The 22,081-nt window shown below is 44.8% G+C and overlaps 1 protein-coding gene across 3 annotated transcripts in view; it reads right to left on the bottom strand.

Moving 5' to 3' along the window:
* The window catches only part of ZEB1 (zinc finger E-box binding homeobox 1), a 266,389-nt gene that overhangs the window by 105,717 nt on the left and 138,591 nt on the right, over positions 1 to 22,081 (bottom strand). For 2 of the 3 annotated variants that reach the window (XM_033931481.1, XM_033931482.1), the window contains exons 3-4: positions 19,529 to 19,591; positions 2,465 to 2,626 (exon numbers count right to left, since the gene is read on the bottom strand). In XM_033931481.1, coding sequence (XP_033787372.1) covers positions 2,465 to 2,626; positions 19,529 to 19,591 — 225 coding nt within the window. The remainder of the gene's footprint in view (positions 1 to 2,464; positions 2,627 to 19,528; positions 19,592 to 22,081) is intronic. The other variant, XM_033931483.1, reaches the window with a different exon arrangement.

Below are 22,081 nucleotides of genomic sequence, written 5' to 3'. Positions count from 1 at the left end.
AGGTACTTTTGGAGGGCGGACAGCTGTTGGACCAAATGTTTCATATAGAAAGAAAAATGGAATGAATAGTTGTTCGCCCTGTTGGCCAGCATGGCATTCTGGTAGAGCCTCTTGCCAAACTTGTCCATGGTCTTACCCTCTCTGCCAGGAGGGGTAGAGGCATAGACACTGGAGCCCTGAGTCTTTTTTAAGGTGGATTCAACAAGAAGGGACTCATGGGGCAATTGAGACTTGTCGAACCCTGGGATAGGGATGACACGATAGAGGTTGTCCAGTTTACGGGGGGCCCCCGGTACCGTAAGGGGATTCTCCCAGTTTTTGTAAAAAGTCTCCCATAGGATGTCATGTACGGGAAGCTTGAGGAACTCCTTAGGAGGTTGTTCAAAATCTAATGCCTCCAGGAAGGCTTGAGACTTTTTTGAGTCAGATTCTAGAGGAAGGGATAGGGCTGCAGACATCTCCCTCAGAAATTTCGAAAAGGAGGACTGCTCCGGTTTGGAGGTGGCATCGGGTGCCGACGGGTCCTCATCAGATGAGGAGGGATCCTCCTCGGTACCGGGAGGGGATTCCTCCCACAAGTCAGGGTCCCGGACCTCTGGTGCATGTCGAGACACCGGGGTGGAAGGTGCGGTATGGCGAGTCTTGGATAAAGATTTTCCAGAGCGCACCAAAACGGTACCAGGAGAGGAGGAGCGGCGTCGATCCCGGTTCCGGGAAGTATGACGCTCTGCCTGGTGCAGAGGAGGATCCGTCGTGGTATGGGAGTGAACCACCGGATGGGTATGAAGTTGCTCAGCCGAAAGAATCGGCATGGAGGTGTTGATAGGTACCGAAGGGGTGGATACCGGGGGCTCGGTACGGGGCTCGGGCCGGTCTGGTACCGGAAGGAGCGGTGCCAGGATAGTGGGCAACAGGTGCTCGAGCTGTCGCTGTAACTGTTCCTGGAGTTGAACTTTTAAGATGGCCGAAATACGGTCATCCAGGGGTGGCATCGGAACCGCTTTCTTTTGCTTCGGTTCCTTAGATGCCGCTCCACGCCCCGGCGATGAGGAGGCCGATGACGAGGCACTCACCGAGATCGGGGCGGAGCGCTTGCGGGGTCGGCGCGAGGCCGGCAAGGTCGGTGTCGCCACCGTAGTTGGAGGGCGCTCGAGGGAAGAGGGAGGCTTCTTAGCCGGCTTACCTGGCGCCAGAGACGCCGATGCGGGGTCGGGCGGTGTCGAAGTAGACGGTGCCGATTTCTGTGGTACCGCTGTCGATGTCGAGGAGTCCATCGTCGACCCGGTGCCGAACAAAAGAGTTTGTTGAATTCTTCGGTTTTTGAGTGTTCTCTTTTTAAGAGTGGCACAGCGGGTGCAGGAGTCCGCCCGATGCTCCGGACCCAAACACTGCAAACACCAATTGTGTGGGTCAGTGAGGGAGATCGGGCGTGCACACCGCTGGCACTTTTTAAAACCGACCTGTGGGGGCATGAAGGGGAAAACAGCCTCCGCAAAATCGAACCCCGAGGCCTGTATAATGGCAACAGGCCCCGCCGGGGCAAAATCGAAAAAAAGGGGAAAAAAGCAAAGTTTTTTTTTTTTTTTTTTTTACAAATCAAAGGAAAAAGAAACCCGAAGGCAAATGAAGAAAAAATAGGGAAAAAAGCGCGAGCGGGAAGGCAAAAAAGTGGTTTCAACGGCCGTTGAAAAAACACACGCGTCTTCTTCGCTCCGCGGAAACGAAGAAACTGGGGACCACGCACTCCTCCGTCGGGCGGGAAGGCACTCGCGCACGCGCGGTGCGGCCAACTAGAAACTTCTAGTTAAAAAGGTCCGTACCGAGGGCTCCGTCGGTGACGTCACCCATGTGTTAAGAATATGCTGCCTGCTTGTCCTGGGATAATGATTTAAACAAAGATCACCTTACAGGTCATGGACCCGATGGGCCGCCGCGGGAGCAGGCTGCTGGGTGCAATGGACCTCTGGTCTGACCCAGCGGAGGCAACTTCTTATGTTCTTATGTCTTACTTTGTGCCTGCTATTTATGAAAGTAGAAGAGGAAAAAGTGTATATACTTTTCAAAACGTGAAGTGCCTATGGAATACTCTGTTTTTAGTATGGTTAACTGTACATGTGTTGTGGAACCTATGTTCACTTTTTAGCTACCCTAAGGACAATTTTCATACAAACCATTTACCAAACTAAATTGAATTCATCCATATAAATGACTTTGCAATCATCCCCAGACTTGGGCAAACAGGAGATTCTCTTCTTGCAAATGTCTCCATGGGAATACTGCTGCTTATAATTACACTCCAATAGCTAAGTAACTCATCGTATCCACCCCGATTGATTCAAATAGTCTAAAGTACTAAATGAATCCTAGCTCATTATTTGGTGGTGACAAGCACCAGATAACCACACAAACCTTGAATTCAAACCTTGAATGAATTCATGAAATAATTGTACTTTTGTAAACATACCATTTTCATCATGAATACTAGCCTCTGGTGTGCCTTGTCTCTGATCATCTTCAGGTGCTTCAGGGTAAATAACAGCTGTGTCTCCTTGCTGAAGAAACTCTTCAACATTCGGATCATGGTTTTGATCATTTTCTGCATCAGAATCACATTCATCTTCTTTTACTAAAAATAAACCGTAGAGGTTTTAATTAAAATCCCATATTTCAGGTGTGTATTTCAGTTTTTTATTTTATATTTTTTCAGTATTGCGTTTTCATACCTCACCAAAACTTCTAAGATGAAGATATTCCAAGCTAAATTTGTGATTTTCATGTCCTTTGAACTGTGGCTTCAATCAGTTGTCCAGTACTGCTGTATAATCAACTGTCCTGTAAATAATTCTTTTGATGGTATCATTTATCTAAATAGAAAATCACTTCATAAGAGGTAGCTTATTCTTTTTGGGTACTTCCAGACAACCCTCCCAACTTTTTTTTTTTTTTTTATCTTTCATAGAATTCACCTTTCTTTTTACTGAATGTTTTTACTTACGGTAATTTTTAAAAATCAGAACAAAATTTACTACAATGAGAATACAATTTAAAGACCATGGGACTTTTTCATGAAGCTTAGCAAACAGTATTTTTAAATTACTTATTAAAGAAAATCCAACAATACAAATTCTTGTGTAGAACACTTCAACCAAATCAAATGTTTCTATTATAATTTTCATTTTTCCCCCTTCCCCCTTCATTCTACCTCCAAGGGCTGTTGCATGAGACATAAGATATGGTCAACAAAATTTTTTTTTTTTTTTTTTTTAAAAAGGCTTTTCAAAATACAATCAAGACAATTCTTGAACAAAATAATTTTTCCAGTATTACAGAAAATGAAATAGCAAAAATATATACTCTTTATAAGTGACCAAAAATGGAAATTTTAGACCACAAACTAGGAGTCATGAAAAGACATTCCAGAGAGCAGAATATTAGGGAAAAAAGTAGCAAATCACTGCTACTATAGAAAAACGGACTAACAGACATATATGAAAACTAATACCAATCTAATATCCATACATATTAAGGTTCCAGCGGTTGATACTGCAAATTTATATGCAAAAATATGCATCTTTTAGCTGTATCATGCATTTGCAAGGAAAATTAAGAAAAAAGCATAGTTACTTGCCTAACCCCACCCAAAGCCCCCCAACCTTTTTCAATGGCAGGTCGGGTCCTGCCTCCGTCTGACTGGCAGGCTCGCCTCCATCTGAATGACAGGCCTGTCCCTTCCCGATGCATTGTGGGATGCACCGGGGAGGGGCCTAAGACCTGATTGGCCCAGGCGCCTAAGGCCCCACCCATAGGAGGGACTTAGGCACCTGGGCCAACCTAAGATTCTGGTTGGCCCATGTGCCTAAGGTTCCTCCTATGGGTGGGGCCTTAGGCGTCTGGGCCAATCAGGCCCCTCCTTGGTGCATCCCACGATGCACTGGGAAGGGGCAGGCCCGCTATTCAGATGGAAGCAGGCTTGCTGGCCGGAGGATCCATCCAGCTGACCATCGAAAAAGATTAGAGGGGAGTCCAGGGGGGGTGTTAGGAGGGGGTGGGGGGGTACAGGAGGAGGTGGAGGGGGTCCGGGGTTGGGCTGGGTGATCTACGGGGTATAGGTTCTGGGCAGGAGGGATTGGGCATCCCTCCTGCCAGTACTCTTCATAGGGGGTGGGGACGTGTTGCCACTATACTTATTGCAGTAGGAAGATCCCTTGCCGCGATAAGCTCAGCAGCAACCCGATTCTCTAACCTGCATCTGTAACATGGACGTCGGGTTCTTTTTAGGTGGGCCTAGGCACGATTCTGTATAGGACACCCGTCGGCTTCTGAGACCGGGCGTCCTATACAGAATCTTGGCCTGAATAAACTTGTGGAAAATTCAAGATTCTAAGGTTCAAAGTTCTTGCTGAATTTTCAATATTTTCCAATTTTCTATGTATATCCATCTTATCTAAGACCAAAGCTGCTTTAAATTCTTTAATGGGTTTACTTTTATCCAACTCAGAAACCTGTAAATTAGTAAAAACTTCTGAGGTAATTGATGCTAAAGTCAAACAAGCCTTATGTATAGATGCTATCGCAAGCCACACATCCAGGGTAATCTCTGCAGGTTTGACCAAAGGAGGAACAATCAGGTTTTGAAGCCTTTGACACTACTCGCACCCTCTATGTTGGCTCCCATACTGGGACTCAGGGCTGTTCTTCCTGCATCAGTACTCTCGGGCCCAATCACAGCTGAAGTTCCTCCATTGCAATGGGGAAATCCCTCCTCTGTCATCAGTTCTAATGCAGCCATCGCCAAACAGAGTAGTTTCCGCTCCCTCCCGGGCTGCTAACATAGAAACATAGAAACATAGAAATAAACGGCAGATAAGGGCCCACGGCCCATCTAGTCTGCCCACCTTAATGTCCCTCCCCTACCTTTGCCCTGTGAAGAGATCCCATGTGCCGATCCCATTTGGCCTTAAAATCAGGCACGCTGCTGGCCTCAATCACCTGTAGTGGAAGACTATTCCAGCGATCAACCACTCTTTCAGTGAAAAAGAATTTCCTGGTGTCACCTCGTAGTTTCCCGCCCCTGATTTTCAACGGATGCCCTCTTGTTGTCGTGGGACCCTTGAAAAAGAAGATATCTTCCTCCGCCTCGATGCGGCCCGTAAGATACTTGAACGTCTCGATCATGTCCCCCCTCTCTCTGCGCTCCTCGAGCGAGTATAGCTGTAATTTGTCAAGCCGTTTTTCGTATGGTAGATCCTTGAGTCCCGAGACCATCCGGGTGGCCATTCTTTGCACCGACTCCAGTCTCAGCACATCCTTGCGATAATGCGGCCTCCAGAATTGCACACAGTATTCCAGGTGGGGCCTCACCATGGATCTATACAATGGCATAATGACTTCCGCCTTACGACTGACGAAACCCCTTCGTATGCAGCCCATGATTTGTCTTGCCTTGGACGAAGCCTGCTCCACTTGATTGGCAGACTTCATGTCCTCACTGACGATTACCCCCAAGTCTCGTTCTGCTACCGTTTTTGCTAGGATCTCGCCATTAAGGGTATAAGACTTGCATGGATTCTGGCTGCCCAGGTGCATAACTTTGCATTTTTTGGCATTGAAGTTGAGTTGCCATGTCCTAGACCATCGCTCCAGTAGGAGTAGGTCGTGCATCATGTTGTCGGGCACTGAATCTTCGTCTGTTGTGCATTTGCCCACTACATTACTCAGTTTGGCGTCATCGGCGAATAATGTTATTTTACCTCGAAGCCCTTCTGCCAAGTCTCTTATAAAGATGTTGAATAGGATTGGGCCCAAGACTGAGCCCTGTGGTACTCCACTAATCACCTCCGTCATTTCGGAGGGGGTGCCGTTCACCACCACCCTTTGGAGCCTACCTCCAAGCCAGCTCCCAACCCATTTCGTCAATGTGTTACCTAATCCTATAGAACTCATCTTGCTCAGTAACCTGCGGTGTGGTACGCTATCGAATGCTTTGCTAAAGTCCAGGTACACGATGTCCAGGGACTCCCCAATATCCAGCTTCCCCGTTACCCAGTCAAAGAAGCTGATCAGGTTGGATTGGCAGGATCTCCCCTTAGTAAATCCATGTTGTCGGGGATCCCGTAGATTCTCTTCATCCAGGATCTTATCTAATTGGTGTTTGATTAGAGTTTCCATTAGTTTGCTCACTATTGATGTTAGACTCACTGGTCTGTAGTTTGCTGTCTCCAACTTTGAGCCTTTCTTGTGGAGTGGAATGACGTTAGCCGTCCTCCAGTCCAACGGGACGCTGCTTGTACTAAGGGAGAGGTTGAAGAGCGCGGACAGTGGCTCCGCCAAGACATCACTCAGCTCCCTAAGCACCCTGGGGTGCAGGTTGTCCGGCCCCATTGCTTTGTTAACCTTGAGCTTTGACAGCTCACCGTAGACACTGCTGGGCGTAAACTCAAAGTTACTAAACGGGTCAACTGAGCCAACCCTTGTCTGTAGCTGAGGGCCGAGCTAGTGGTAGGTTGGGCGATAATGGGCTGGGTGAAAACTCACTGCCCTATATGGACCTGCTCCCTGACTGGCTATCCCCAGCAGGAATACCTGATGGCATCTCTTTGCTGGCAAAGTCCAAGATTTGAAATCCCCACATCGACACCAAAGGGGCTGGTGTCGATGTGGGGATTTCAAATTCACTAAGGTAAATAAAAAGTGGGAAAAAAGTTGGCGTTCAGCAGAGCTCTGTTCAGCGTTAATCTTGCCTCCCTGGCTGATTCACCACTGTTAACAAATTTTATTTACCAATTTGCTAAGGACCAATAGTGTAAGTGTAACCCAAAATCTCTCCCAAGTCCTTTGAAAAAGCCATTCTCTTGGAAAAATAATGTCTATAACATCCAGTTGCCCCAAAGAATGCTAATAATAATAATAATAATTTTATTTTTATATACTGCCTGACCAGGTGGTGGAGCTGTAGCCTCCAACCAATACAACAAAAAGGATTTTGCCATTAAGGGTTCATAAGGAGGTAAAATGAGTCCCACCTCAAGATTTACGGCCTCTTTTACAAAGCCGCGCTAATGGCCCCAAAGCCCATGAAGATTTAAAGGGTTTCGGGGCCATTGCTGCGTGGCTTTGTAAAAGAGGCAGTTAGTGATTTGTACCAAAAGCCTCCCACATCTATTACCAAATTTAAACATCTTATACTTCTGGATAAAGGAGCATCTGAGTTGTCTGTCCATGAAACAAGGAATTAAGAGCCACTCTAGTTAACAACAAATATGTGGAACAATGGATGCCAGATATATGTACGCTTTAAGGAGAATATGGTGAAATCAATTAGCTTAGCAGGGTTTACAAAGTTTGGATAATTTCCTTAAAAAAAAAATAAAAATCCATAGGCCATTATTGAGATGACTTGAGGAAAATGCTGCTTATTCCTAGAATAAGCAGCATAAAATCTGTTTTACTACTTGGGATCTAGTTAGGTACTTGGGACCTGGTTTGGCCACTGTTAGAAACAGGATACTGGGTATGATAGACCTTCAGTCTGTCCCAGTATGGCAATTTTTATGTTCTCTTAATTTGCACTCCAAATTTAATGATTCTTGAAAGACATGTTTGTTACGCACAGTGGTTAAAACTACAGCCTCAGCACCCTGGGGTTGTGGGTTCAAACCCACGCTGCTCCTTGTGACCCTGGGCAAGTCACTTAATCCCCCCATTGCCCCAGGTACATTAGACAGATTGTGAGTCCACCGGGACAGACAGGGAAAAATGCTTAAGTACCTGAATAAACTCATGTAAACCGTTCTGAGCTCTCCTGGGAGAACGGTATAGAAAATTGATAAATAAAATAAATAAATAAATAAATAAATAGTATCTCTCCATTATGGAAGATTAGGTTTTTACCTTCGATAATCTTCTGTTAGTCCCTGTAGGATTCCATATGCTAGGTGTTCAAGCCATTCCTGCAATCCGGGAGTTGAAGAAACCCAACACTTTTCTAAGCACATGCTCCTCCCCCTTAGAAAGAGCTAAAGCCATATGCAGTTGAGTCCCAAAGCCAAGCAACATACCAGAACAAATCCATTGCGAAGGGGGTACGGCGGAAGACCCCCAGCAACAACTGAACAATAAGCAGGCACAGAGGAATCCGAAACATTGCGCTACAATGGTTCACCTCCTTCCTGAATAACAGATCCCAAAGCGTTCTGCTCGATGTGCTATCGAAACCAAAACTGATCAAATAAGGTGTTTCACAGAGGGCTCTGCTCTCCTCCCTATTATTCAATTTCTATGTTAGATCTGTCTTACACATAGCCCGCAAATATCAAATACAGATTCGCTCCTTTGTAGATGAGACCCAAGCATACCTACCGCTAGGAGAAGCCCGTGACACACAGATTATGAAACTCCTAAACTGCCTCTCGAAAATCAAAAACTGGATGTCTGTCAACAAATTACAACTAAACGCCTCCAAGACGGAAAAACTCCTTTGGATCTGCAAAGAATGCTGCGACTGTGTCCATTCCTCACTATGCTGGGACTCGACTACTATAACTGCAAAAGACCAAGTGTGCAGCCTAGAAATACACCTTGATGGCAACCTGTCGCTTTCCGACCATATCTCTCAGGTGGTACCTTCCTCATTTTACTACCTGTGACAACTCCCAAAAATAAGGAACTACTTTTCAGAGTCTGACTTTGCCCAACTACTCTATGCCTTAGTACTTTTCCGCATGGGATTACTAAATGCACTATTCTTACAGTGACAAAAGTACATCATCTCCAGTGTGTTCAAAATGCAGCGATCAGGCTTCTGAAAAACCTCTGTTCCAATGGCCCTGTCTCCCAGGCTCTAGAGTCGGCTCACTGGCTGCCTGAAGCTAAATGTTGTGTCTTCAAGGACCCGATGCTAGCGTTCAAATTCTTACATAACATGGCACCGGGCTATATGATGGCTAAGCTTCCTCTGTATGTGCTGAACCGGTCCCTCCACTCCCAGGATGAAATATGCCTCAAAATGCCCCCTGATCATGCCCTGTAACTGCAAACCACCAAACAATGTTCCTACTCCCACTTCATACCGAGACACTGCGATTGACTGCTCCTGCAGATCAGATTCCTTAAAGGACGCTTCAAATTTAATAAAGCAATAAAAACATACCTCTTCACCTAACCCCCCTGCCCTTGACTGATGGATTACAAAGTAATGTAAAATTGGTATCAGAACCCAGTATATGTCAGGTGTTATCCAGGGACAGCAGGCAGATATTCTCACTGATGGGCGACGTCACCATGAAGCCCCCAGTACGGACCACTTTAAGAACTTGGAAAGTTCTCGGTTGCTCGCACCGCGCATGTGTGAGTGCCTTCCCGCCCGACGGAGGCGAGCGGTCCCTCAGTTAAGGTAAGCCAGCTAAGAAGCCAACTTGGGGAGGTGGGAGGGTTGTGAGAATATTTGCCTGCTGTCCCTGGATAACACCTGTTATGGTAAGTAACTGTGCTTTATCCCAGGACAAGCAGGCATATATTCTCACTGATGAGTGACCTCCAAGCTAACAGAAATGGGATGGTGGGAAAGTTGGCCATTAAGAAAATAAATTTTGTAATACAGATTGGCCGAAGTGCCCATCTCGTCTGGAGAAAGACTCCAGACAGTAGTGAGAAGTGAAGGTATGAACTGAGGACCAGGTGGCAGCCTTGCAGATTTCCTCAATTGGAGCAGACCTGAGGAAAGCAACAGAAGTTGCCATAGCTCGAACTTTATGGGCTGTGACACGGCTCTTCAGTGTCAGTCCAGTCTGAGCATAACAGAACGAGATACAGGCGGCTAGCCAGTTAGAAAATCGTTCGTTTGGAAACAGGATGTCCCAACTTATTTGGATCAAATGAGATGAAAAGTTGGGGAGAGGATCGGTGAGGCTTGGTGCGATCCAGGTAGTAAACCAAAGTTTGTTTACAGTCCAAAGTATGCCCGAAGAGAATGAAGCTTTGGAAAAAACACTGGGAGAACAATGGACTGATTGAGGTGAAAGTCAGAGACAACTTTTGGGAGAAACTTTGGATGAGTATGGAGAACCACCTTATCATGATGAAAAACTGTAAAAGGTGGATCCGCTACCAGTGCATGTAACTCACTGACCCTCCTGGCATAGGTGAGAGCAATAAGGAAAACTATTTTCCAGGTAAGAAACTTAATATGAGCCGTGGCCATTGGTTCAAACGGAGGCTTCATCAAACTGGAAAGAACCACATTAAGGTCCCAGACTACAGGCGGAGGCTTGAAAGGTAGTTTCACATTCAAAAGCCCCTTCATGAATCTGGATACCACAGGATTAGCAGTAAGGGGTTTTGCCCTGCACCGGTTCTGAAAAGCATAATTTCCAGACCGATTGGCAAGCGTGGAATTCTGGAATAAACGCTTGCAAAAACGATCCATAGTTTTACCCTCTCAGCCTGGAGGAACAGAAGCATAAACACTGGCACCTGCAGATTTTTTAAGTGTAGACTACAAGAAGTGACTCATGAGGGAGTTGAGACTTATCAAACCCAGGAACAGCCACCACCCTGTAAAGGAAGTCCGGCTTACGAGGAGCCCCTGGAACAGTTCAAGGTGTTTCCAAATTTTTATAATATGTCTCTCTAAGAATATCATGAAGAGGGAGCTTAAGAAACTCCTTAGGAGGTTGGTCAAAATCCAATGCATCCAAAAATGCTTTAGATTTTTTAGAATCAGACTCAAGAGGAATGGAAAGTGCCTCCGACATTTCCCTCAAAAACTTGGAAAAAAAAGTCTGTTCAGGCTTTGAAACAGGTTCCCTAGAAAAACCATCATCATCTGAGGAAGCCTCATCGGCTGTCAAGATAGGTTCCTTGGAATCTTCCCAAAGATCCGAATCTTTCGTCGGTGGAACTTGGGAGATGGGTGTCAATGGTTCGACATGCTTAACCTTCCGCAGGGACTTGCCTGATTTGACTGACATCGTCTCAGGTGATGTCAATGAAGAACGATGTTGAGCCGAATCCGACATCGCACCGGAAGACAAAACTGTCAGCACTGATGAAAATTTTTTAGATGGTGTCAGTGCATGAAAAACTGGTTCTGCCAAAGTCGATGTCCGGATCGATGACTCAGACCTGGTCGGTGCCGCCAAAGTCAATGCCGAAACCATGTGCTCAGAACAAACCGGCACCGGAGGAGCAAGTGTCGCCTTCACTGGAAGCAACAATTGCAATTGCTCTCGTAATTCTCTTTGACCACCGCAGCAATTGTGTCCTCGAGAGACTGCACCGGTACCGCTTGCTTTTTCACCGGTACCTTCGGTGCCGCTCTGCGCTCCTGAGATGAGGAGAATGATGTTGAGGCACTCACCTCTATCGGAGCTGAGCGTTTTTTAGGACGCCTTGAGGTCGGCAGGACTTGACTCACTGCAGTAGTGACCTGAGGACCTGTAAGGGAAGGAGAAGGCTTCTTAGTCGGCTTACTCACTGACACCGAGGGAGAATCCTGTGATGTCGAATGATGCACAGTCGACTTCGGCGTAGACTCCAACGCCGGGACCGATGCCAAATCCCCTTTCATAGCGGGCCCTAACAGCAACCGTTGCTGGATCTGACGGTTTCTGAGTGTCCTTTTCTGTAGAGAAGAACAACGGGTGCAGGATTCAGCCCTATGATCTGTCCCGAGACACTGAAGATACCAGCGATGCGGGTCCATGAACGAAATCGGGGGAGCACACGTCCACACTCTTTAAAACCCGTAGACGGTCATGACATCGAAGGAAAAATAGCCTCAGCCAAATTGAAGGTCGAGGCTGAGAAGAGGCCCCGCCGGGCCGCGTTCGCGAAAGCGAAAAAGCAAAAAAAATTTTTTTTTAAACTTAATAATAAAGGAAAAAGAAAAAAGGAACAAATCCTGAAGAAAAAATAAGTACTGCGCAAGCAAGAAGGCAGAAAAATCGATGCAAGCGATAATAGAGCGACTGACTAGCTCCGCGGAAACAAAAAAACTGAGGGACCGTGCGCCTCCATCGGGTGGGAAGGCACTCGCGCATGCGCAGTATGGGCAACCGAGAACTTTCCAAGTTCTTAAAGTGGTCTGTACCGGGGGCTCCGTGGTGACATCACCCATCAGTGAGAATATATGCCTGCTTCTCCTGGGATAACACTTGTATTGTAAAATCTTGTAGTATAACTATGGCAAATCCAACCTGTAAACTATCTGTGTGTCAATTAGGCTAAAACCTGTACTGGAAAACTTGCACTGTAAGGATAGCTAGGGCAAATTGTAACCAGTAAACTGTATATTATGTATATTAGTATTGGACCCCTAGTATGTGTCTAGTCATCGTAACCTTGTACTGAAATTATGGTAAATCCAGTGTAAATCGTAACTTGTTAACAGGGCAGGATTAATTCTTTGAGGGCCCCTAGGCACACAAGTACACTGGGCCCCCCTGACCCTGCCCCGCCCCTACCATGTCCCTCCCCCGCCCATGTCCTGCCCCCATTTATCTGTTTTCTTATTTACTTCTTTATTTCCACTTGTATTTCCTTTTTTTAAAATTCAAAAACAAACAAAGATTAGCATACCAATGCATAGTTTTTCTTCTATGCAACCCCCAAACATCTCTGAACAAATTCCCCTTTCTTCCCTTCCCACCTACTTACCCAGGACTTTAACTCTGAACCCTTTCCATACATATATAAAAGTGTTCAAATATTTATAAAGCAGTAATGTTATCCGAAATATAAGTCTATATTAATAACCAAGTTTACAACGCCTCTCAACTGCCTCACTCTACATCAACCAACTGTAACCCATATGTATAAACAACCAAATCTGTAACTCCTCTAGTATGTTCCACTCCATGTATGTTAACTTGCAATGAAACAACAAGACAAGCAGTCCACCAGAGAATCCAACATGAAACAAAAAGAAGATTGGCAGAAAATAAGGAGATTCAAATCAGGTTAATTCAAGGTGCTCCCAAGAACCATGCATTTCGCCAAACAAGGCTAGTCAACGCTAACAAAAAACATGTCTTTCATACAAACAGAACTTAGAAAACATCTTCGCCTAGTATGGAATATGTAATCATAAACTAACCCCCCCTTTTACAAAACTGTAGTATGGTTTTTAGCCACAGCCAGCGCAAAAAAAATGCTCTATAATTTTGTAAGAGGGGGGATAACATAGAAATACGTAGACAAAGGTTAAATAAAACCACCAAGAAGCTGGACTCTGCATACAATGCAACACCACAGAAACAGCGATGCATGTCCCCTAAAGCAAAAAAAATAAATAAATAGAAATTTTTTTCTACCTTTGTCTTTTCTGGTTTCAGCTCTCCTCATTTTCTTGTCAATATCTTCCTTTCATCTTCTGTCCTTCTGCGCCACTTCCATAAACTTTATGCCTCCCCCTTCCATCTTTCCCTTTACCCTCATTGGTCTGGCATCCATCTTCTTCCATTCCCTCCTCCAACGGTCTGGCATCTCTCTCCTCTCTTCTTCCCTTCCCTCTCCCACACCCTCATGGTCTAGCATTTCACGCTCTCCTCTCCCTTCCCCCCACTTCCATCAGCATCAGCCCCCTTTCTTTCCCTCCAACCCAATTCCATCCAGTATCCTTCCCTTTCCCTGCACACAATTCCATCAGCATCTGCCCCCTTCCTCTCCCTCCACCACCCTTCCATACCATGCTGCCCCACCATCCTTCCATACCACCCTGCCCCCTTTCTCTTCCTCCACCACCCTTCCATGCTCCTTTCTCGCCCTCCAAACATTTCTGCTGGCTCTGCCCTCTGAGCTCCTTTGCCCAAAAGTCATCCTTCTTCAGCGGGCCCCCCTCACAGTTTCGGGCCCTAGGCACGTGCCTACTGGGCCTATTGATTAATCCGGCCCTGCCTGTTAACTGTATTCTAGTGCTGCCCGACTCTGGAAAAAAATTTTCGATTCAATTCAGCCTATTGAATCGAATTTTCGATTCGATTTTCCCAATTGGGTGTTTTTTTTCAAACATCCTGGTGGGTTTATTTTATAGCTTCTTCACCCCCTTTGCCCTCTCCTACCCACACTGGTGCTGTGGTGTAAACAAAATAAACAAACAAAAAAGACTTTTCCTCTCTCTGTTAAATCCTACCTCACGTTTGCGGTCTAACACCAGCTCTGGCAGGATACACGTTTCAAATCTGACATACTACCACTATGTGCCCCTTGCAACCATCACAAAACAATCACCAACCCATAGTCTCTAATTTCAATGTTTCTGCCTCTGATAACTGGGTTTCCAGCACACAGGCAATAACTGCCCAATCTCTCTAAGATTTTACTCCGTTCTATTGGGAAGGTAATACCACTCGCATTCTAAGACACAAAGCAGGCAACATTCTTAACTGATTTACTTAAGGGGGATAAAAAACCCATCTTAAAGAACAAAATACCTTCCAAATATCCACCCCACCTAGGTGCCCAGTCTTAACCCAAAGGCAATACCACTTTGCCACAAACCAGCTTACCCAAAAGTCCAGAGATACCAACAAAATCAGTATGAGTATAGCAGTTCCACACAAAAAAAATCAATAAACACTGTTCCCATGCAGTGGCCCAACCCTTTCCCCCCTCCCACCTCCTCCCATATAATTATCCATTTCAAAGAAGAAAGCATTCCAGCAGAGTGTAATGCAATTCCTTAGCTCAGCTGTCCCATTCACAAACAAAACAGTACTTGGTATATCCAAGTTGCATTCCAAGTAGCAGAGCTACTACTTTAAGATCACTGTAGATGCTCCAGTTGTACTTTGTTTACTGGATATGCTTTAACAGCGGTTTCATGTTATCATATGCTCCTTTCATGTGTGCAGCATAGCCAATAGGTATCGACAGGTAGACATTGCCATTGTGTAACAAAACAGCCTTGAGGCTTAACACTGACAAATCAATAAAAAGACGCCACTCTTGTGGGTCATGCGTACAACCCAAAGCTGCGAACAACCCTTCAATGTCAGCTAACCCGGTCGGTTGGTCGCTACCGCGAGTTCTGGCTTCAGCCACTGTGCAGTACCGAGTAGAAGTGCACTTTGTGAGAATTTGTGGGGGTCATTCAGGAAGCCACTTAGTGCCAAGCAGCAGCAGCGGTGCCAAAGCGCACTCCTGCTCAGTACTGCTCAGCGGCTGAAGCCAAAACTCATGTCAGCGAGCGAGCGACTGGGATAGCAGCGGGGCAGGAGCATGGAAAGCTCACTCCTGACCGCTACATCTTTGGACCACCAGGGATTCTAGTGGCAGAGGAGGGGGACACGGTGCAGAGCCTGGTAGCCCGGCGGAAGCCTGCAATATCTGTGAGGAGATTGGGTGGGTGCTGGCCCGAATTTGAAAAATGACCGTTTTACCACACTTGAAATCTATAACTGTTAAGTTAAGTTTTGGAACAAAAATAATACCTAAAATTTTTACTGAAGACATAATAGGTACTTCTATTTATCTTCCCCTATGATCCCCCTACCTCGTGTGCTCCACTCAGCTGTTAAGTCCTTCCTTTCTATGCTCTTCTCTTTGGCTGCCAACTCCAGACTCTGTCCCTTCTTCCTTACTGCACTGTATGCTTGGAACAAGCTACCCTACGGTGGGCTCCGTCTCTGGCAGTGTTCAAGGCCCAGTTAAAAGCCCACCTCTGAGAGTACTTTCAACTCCTAACTCCTCTCACCTTGGGTTCTGCATCCCCAACCCTATATGTCATGTTTGTCTGTCCAAGTTAGATTGTAAGCTCTTCCAAACAGGGAACATCTATAAATGTCAAAATGTACAGCGCTGCGTATACCTTTCAGCGCTATATAGTTTCTCATTAATAGATACTGTCTTGGTTGGGGATTGATGATCAAGTGTATATAGGATCTGAATGTCATCTATCCTCTTATTCATTTCCTTAACATCCTCTCCTCCCCCTCAGGGTTCTACCATTCTCAGAATCTTCCTTCCTCTACCCTTATAGCCCAGCATCTTCTCCCCATCCTCATAGCCTGACATCTCCCTATCTTTTCCCTGTTGCACTCTCCCCCATTGTCCAGCATTTCTCCCACTCTCTTCCTTCACTCCCATTTCCAGGCATCTCTCCATCACTCCATTCTGCTCCTGGATTCATCATCTCCATCCTTCTCCCATTCCACCTCCTGTGCATTAGAGGTCTGCATGGGAACGGGGATCGCGGGGGTCCCCCCAGGTCTTTGGGGCGTCCCCTGCCGCTCAGCTATTTAGGCTTCCTCAAACCTTCTCTGCTCATGTGAGAGAGCTAGTTTCTAAGAGAGCAATCTGATGGGATTACAACTGCCCTCCGCAAAACTCATTTGCATGGGAAGATGTTTGAACATTGACTGCCATTTAGAGATCGGGCCTCCCCCCCCAAAAAAAAAAACAACCCCAGCCCACAACGACCCACATGGTCTTAACCACTTTTAGCGCATTTAGCTTTACGTATTAGAATGGATCTACAATAGAACAAGCCTGAATATATTATTGACGCACAACCCAATAATTTTACTTTACACTGTGGCAATGTGCAAGTATAATATTTAAAGTTATACATGGAATTTTTATGACATTAATTCCTATTTCTTTCAATTCTTTGTGGTCTACAAAAACAAGAAGAACTTATGTGCATGACAGAAGAATGGGACTTGGGTGTGATTGTATGTGATGATCTTAAAGTGGCCAAACAAGTTGAAAAAGTGTCAGCAAAAGCTAGAAGGATGCTAGGTTGTATAGGGAGAGGTATGGCCAGTAGGAAAAAGGAGGCATTGATGCCCCTGTATAAGACTTTGGCGAGATCTCATTTAGAATATTGTGTACAATTCTGGAGGCTGCACCTTCAAAAAGATATACAAAAGATGGAGTCGGTCCAGAGGAAGGCTACGAAAATGGTTCGTGGTCTTCGTCATGAAGTGTATGGGGACAGACATAAAAATCTCAATATGTATACTTTGGAGGAAAGACGGGAGAGGGGAGATACGATAGAGACCTTTAAATACCTATGTAATGTAAATGTGCATGAGTCGAGTCTCTTTCATTTGAAAGGAAACTCTACAATGAGAGGGCATAGGATGGCATTAAGAGGTGATAGGCTCCTGAGTAATCTAAGGAAATACTTTTTTACAGAAAGGGTGGTAGATGTGTGGAACAGTCTCCCGGAAGAGGTAGTGGAGACAGAGACTGTCTGAATTCAAGAGGGCCTGGACAGATACATGTGATCTCTCAGAGAGAGAAAGAGATAATGGTTACTGCAGATGGGCAGACTAGATGGGCCATTTGGCCTTTATCTGCCATCATGTTTCTGTGTGCTTACATTCCTTTAAAAGAACAAAAGTCGTAGGTTATGTTTCTCGATCTCTCTCATACATTTTCACTACAATCTGGAATGAACTTCCTTCTTAGATTAGAACACTTCTCTCTCTCTCTCCAAACTTTTAGAAAATCTTTGAAGACACTATTTTTTCAACAGTCATTGGCTGATTATTCTAAATTGAGGTTAGAAGACTTAGAGCTATGTCATGTCAATAACTTAGTATTTTTCTAATTTGTTCTGAGTCCTCACATAAAATTCATTATGCAAACCGAGCCAAGCCCCTGGTATAGATGACCCAGTGTATAATCCTAAGGACTGGATTGATTTACGAGACATTAATGAAGTAAACAAGGAAAAGAAAACCATGAAATGGACTTGAATCAAGAGGCTTATCCAAGCTGCCGTGCATGCAGGAAAAATAGATTAGAAATCAGGTCTTAGGAGCCCTCCCTTTAGCCAAATTCTGGTGGTAAGAAAAATTTGTTCACAGGAAAATACTTCCTCATATATGAACTGAATATCCCTAACAGAGAATGACACGAGGAAAAAATCTGTCCCCGTCACTGGATCACCGTCCCCTTCACCGCCCTGTCCCTACCGTCCCCTTCACCGCCCCGTCATCTATCCTTTCCTCTCGCCACTGCACCGTCCTTAAGCGGCCTGAGAATCTCCCTTACCTTCGCGGCGGGGCCCCCTTCCCTCCCTCCCTCCGGCCAAATCTATCTCCCTCCCTCCCCCTTACCTTTGCAGTGCTTTAGAAAAGAAACTGATGCCGGTGAAGCCTTCCTGTGCCGCCCTGCAGTCACATGTGTGTGGGCGGAAGCTTCTCCTCTGACAATTGTTATTTTATAAACAAAAATAAAACAGCAAGGTTCAACAAAACCCATCTCCCCTCCTTTTCACAAATATCCCCTTCACTAAACTAAACTAAACCTTAAGTTTATATACCGCATCATCTCCACGGATGTTGTGGAGCTCGGCACGGTTTACAAGAACTTAAAATATAGGAAGAGAAGGAAAAAAAAGGTTTACACGAACTTATATATAGAGGAGAATAGTAAGGGGGGATAGAATTACATTTTAGTGAAAAGCCAGGTTTTCAGTTGCTTGCGGAATAATTGGAGGGAGCCCAGGTTCCGCAGCGGGGTAGTAAGGTCGTTCCAAAGACCTGTGATTCTGAAGAGAAGGGATTTTCCCAGTTTGCCTGCATAGCGAATACCGTGTAGAGAGGGGAAGGATAATTTATATCTTTGGGCGGGTCCGGTAGAGTCAGGACTCGAGGAGTTATAAAATAGTGGGATTAAGGGAGGAAGGATGCCATGAATGATCTTAAAAGCCAGGCAGGAGCATTTGAAATGGATTCTGGAAATCACTGGGAGCCAATGAAGTTTGGCTAGGAGTGGGGAGACATGGTCAGACTTGCGTTTTGCAAAGATCAACTTGGCTGCAGTATTCTGGATTAGCTGGAGTCTTTCACTATTGTGAAAACTGAACACCACAAATTACTACAGAATGCTACATAGAAAAATCAAACTAACAGAATACTTTAGTCACACATGGCAAGAATAATGTTAGGGGAGTGCAACTAGGGCAACTGCCCCCTGGTCAGAGAGAGAGCCCTAAGCTAGCTGGAAGCTAAAGAACCATAGCCTGGACTTTGCGGTCCCCAGTTATGTCTAATACCAGCTCTAGCAGGATACATATTTCAAATCTGAAATATTCTAATCACAAAATATAAAATAAATTTATTTTTTTTCTTTTTGTTGTCTGGTAATTTTATTCCTGAAGGTAAAATCGGCGCAAGAGGCGCAATTTTTTTTAACACAGGAGTAAGACTTTTCACCGCTCCCATGGGGCACTAAAAGGTCTTGTCCCCATTCCCGCGTGGCGGTGAAAGGTCTTGTCCCCATTCTTATGGTAAACCAGTTGCAAATGTCTCCATGCCTGCGGATTTACTGCGGTGACCCGCGGTTTACCGCGGTAAACAGTCCCCGTGTCATTCTCTAATCCCTAATCCACTTTAAATATGTACTATTTTTGTCACAAGAAAATTTTAGTCAGAGACTTCCAGATAATTCACTATCTAGCATGTCATGAATTTTGCAGTCTGTTTATTAAGATGTAACATTTTTGAATGCTGTTAAATAACCTTTTCATAAGAGATAAAATACTTAATTGCTGCCAAATATATGATACAATAAGTACCTTTACTTCCTGCTTCATCTACATCTGCTTCAGGCCCCAGGGTTTCTTTTGCTTCCGTTTCACCTTTAACAGAAAAATTCATATAGAAATCTCATCACTTGCTTTAATATCAAGGAAGTCTTTTTTGGTATACAATACACCACAATTGAATAGCAAGAAAACAGTTACTTACTGTAAACAGGTATTATCCAGGCAGTTATTCTCACATATGGGTGACATCATCCACGGAGCCCAATACAGTCAGTATGAAATGTGAACCACCACTAAGTTTTAAGAAACTTCACAACTGCCCGCACCGCGTATGTGCCGAGTGCCTTCCCGCCTGATGCTGGCTCGCAGAACCTCAGTTCCGTAAACAAGCTAACAAGCCAACCAGGGGAGGTGGGTAGGATGTGAGAATATCTGCCTGCTGTCTCCAGATAACACCTTTTACGGTAAGTTACTGTGCTTTATCCTAGGACAAGCAGGCAGCATATTCTTACATATGGGACTCCCTAGCTTACTACAACGGGATGGAGGGAGAGTTGGCCAATGATGGAAATAAATTTTATAATCCTACTTGGCCGAAGTGACCCACTCCTCTGGACAAAGATTCCAGACAGGAGTGAGCATGAATGTGTAAACTGAGGACCAAGTATCTGCATTACAGATATTTCCCATGGAATCGGGACAGAAGAATGCAACTGAAGTCACAATAATTGAGATCTTACATGCTATCAGAGAGTCCCCAAGTTGTAGCACAACGGAAAAATGGAAAAAGAAATACAGACTGCAAGTTACATTCCGTGAGCACTGTTGTCCAGAATAAAGGAGGGGTACAGAAAAAGTACATTATCCTGGCAAAAAAACTGTACAGGATGGGTCTCACACCCACTCTGGAAGCCTACTTCCTCGACATGCAGGAGTGATGGAGAAGACAAAGACCACTGTCCAAGAAAGAAATCTAAGATATATAGAGAACAGTGGTTCAAATAAAAGGTCCAACCGTTTGGTGAGAACAAGTTGAAGATCCCAACCTACTGGAGGCCGGTGGAGGTCGACAAGAACTATTACAAAGCTGGAATTCAGAGGATGAGCAGGTTGTCGACCTGAACATGGAAATACTCACAACCCTAGGGCAAACTCTGACTGAAGTGATGTGAGGAGCTGAGTGGGAGAGGGGTAGGGAAAAACTCCCAGATGAAATTGGATAAAGGCTTAATAATATAAAATAGAGCCTAGAACAGAAAAAAACATCTCTACCACTTCTTACAGTGGTGTTGTATAGAAGATTGTCTGGACACAGCTAAAAGAGTGTGGTAGGATGAGAAAAGAACAACGTCTGCTGAGGTCACCCCAAAAGGCACCAAGATGTAAAACAGACCTTTGACTCTTTAAAGATGTTTGCCAAGGCTGAAACAGAAAGAAAAGCCACTGCCATCTGGTCCACCCAGGGATTACAAGAAGCATGGAGGCAATTCCTGCTGAAGCTGAAATAGCGAATTGATAATGAGAGGAATTGGAGGAAATGCCCAGAGGAACTGGTCCAATTCATCCAGGAGAGAGGCAAGTAGTGATTGAAGGAGGACAGAAAAAAGGGGAAATGTCGAGAAATTTCCTAGGTCTAAAAGTACTCATTCTCTTAACAGAGAGCCAGAGAATTAAACTCTCCTGCTAAGGTATAGAGTACATTGTAACTTGAGTGGCTCAACATACAAGGAGAAGTGGAGATGAAGTGCACTTGAGCACAGAAATAATCTGTGTGTTAAAAACAAAAATGAAAAATGTAAGAGACCTATATGGAAAACCCAGTAGGAACCAGTCTGGAATGTGTATACTGATTTCAGAATACATCAACCTCTAATTATAGACTATATAGAAGAAACCATCAGTCCAGAGACTATAGCTGAAATAAACTGGAGCAAAATAAAAAACATCCTAAAAAAGATGTAGTGGCCTCCTCCTCCCCACAGCCACTCTCAAACCTCCGGGCCTTTAAGAATCAAAAGGAGATGAAGTAAAACGTTTTGTGGAGAATGTTCATAAAATAACAGGTGTAGGGAAAAATAGTTGAAATAAATGGATGCCTTCTGGAAGGAACTATATAAAAACATTGATGGTACAGTGGAAGACATGTTTTAAGAAAAATTTGGTTGATCCTGCTTCGGAAATAAAAGCAAGGTTCTGATATGGGGGATCTAATCTGCAGGCTGCTCTACACCCCTGTTAGATCCCATCATGTTCTTATATTAATGTAACCAAGCAGCAGGAAAAAGAACCACCTTACAGGCTCTACACACCATGGTGGAATCCGGAAGCAGTTGCAGCCTGATTGATGCATGCAAATTTGTGTTATTCTTGCTGAGAAACATTTGGAGGAATCTAACTTTACAGATTCTACATCCATGTGGAATGGAGTTCAGGTAATAGGAAAAACAACACCTTACAGGTTCTACACCCATGGTAGATTTCCTACTAATGAGAGTGTGCAGCAGAGCTCATAGGAAATATGAAGTATAAATACCACTGGAAATCAAAAAACTTGAGATGAAACCCATATCATGACCAACTGAA

Source organism: Geotrypetes seraphini, chromosome 2 (genome assembly GCF_902459505.1).
Source record: "Geotrypetes seraphini chromosome 2, aGeoSer1.1, whole genome shotgun sequence".
NCBI lineage: Eukaryota > Metazoa > Chordata > Amphibia > Gymnophiona > Dermophiidae > Geotrypetes > Geotrypetes seraphini.
Note: the sequence above shows the minus strand (reverse complement) of the source record. Positions and strands in the feature narration are given on the sequence as shown.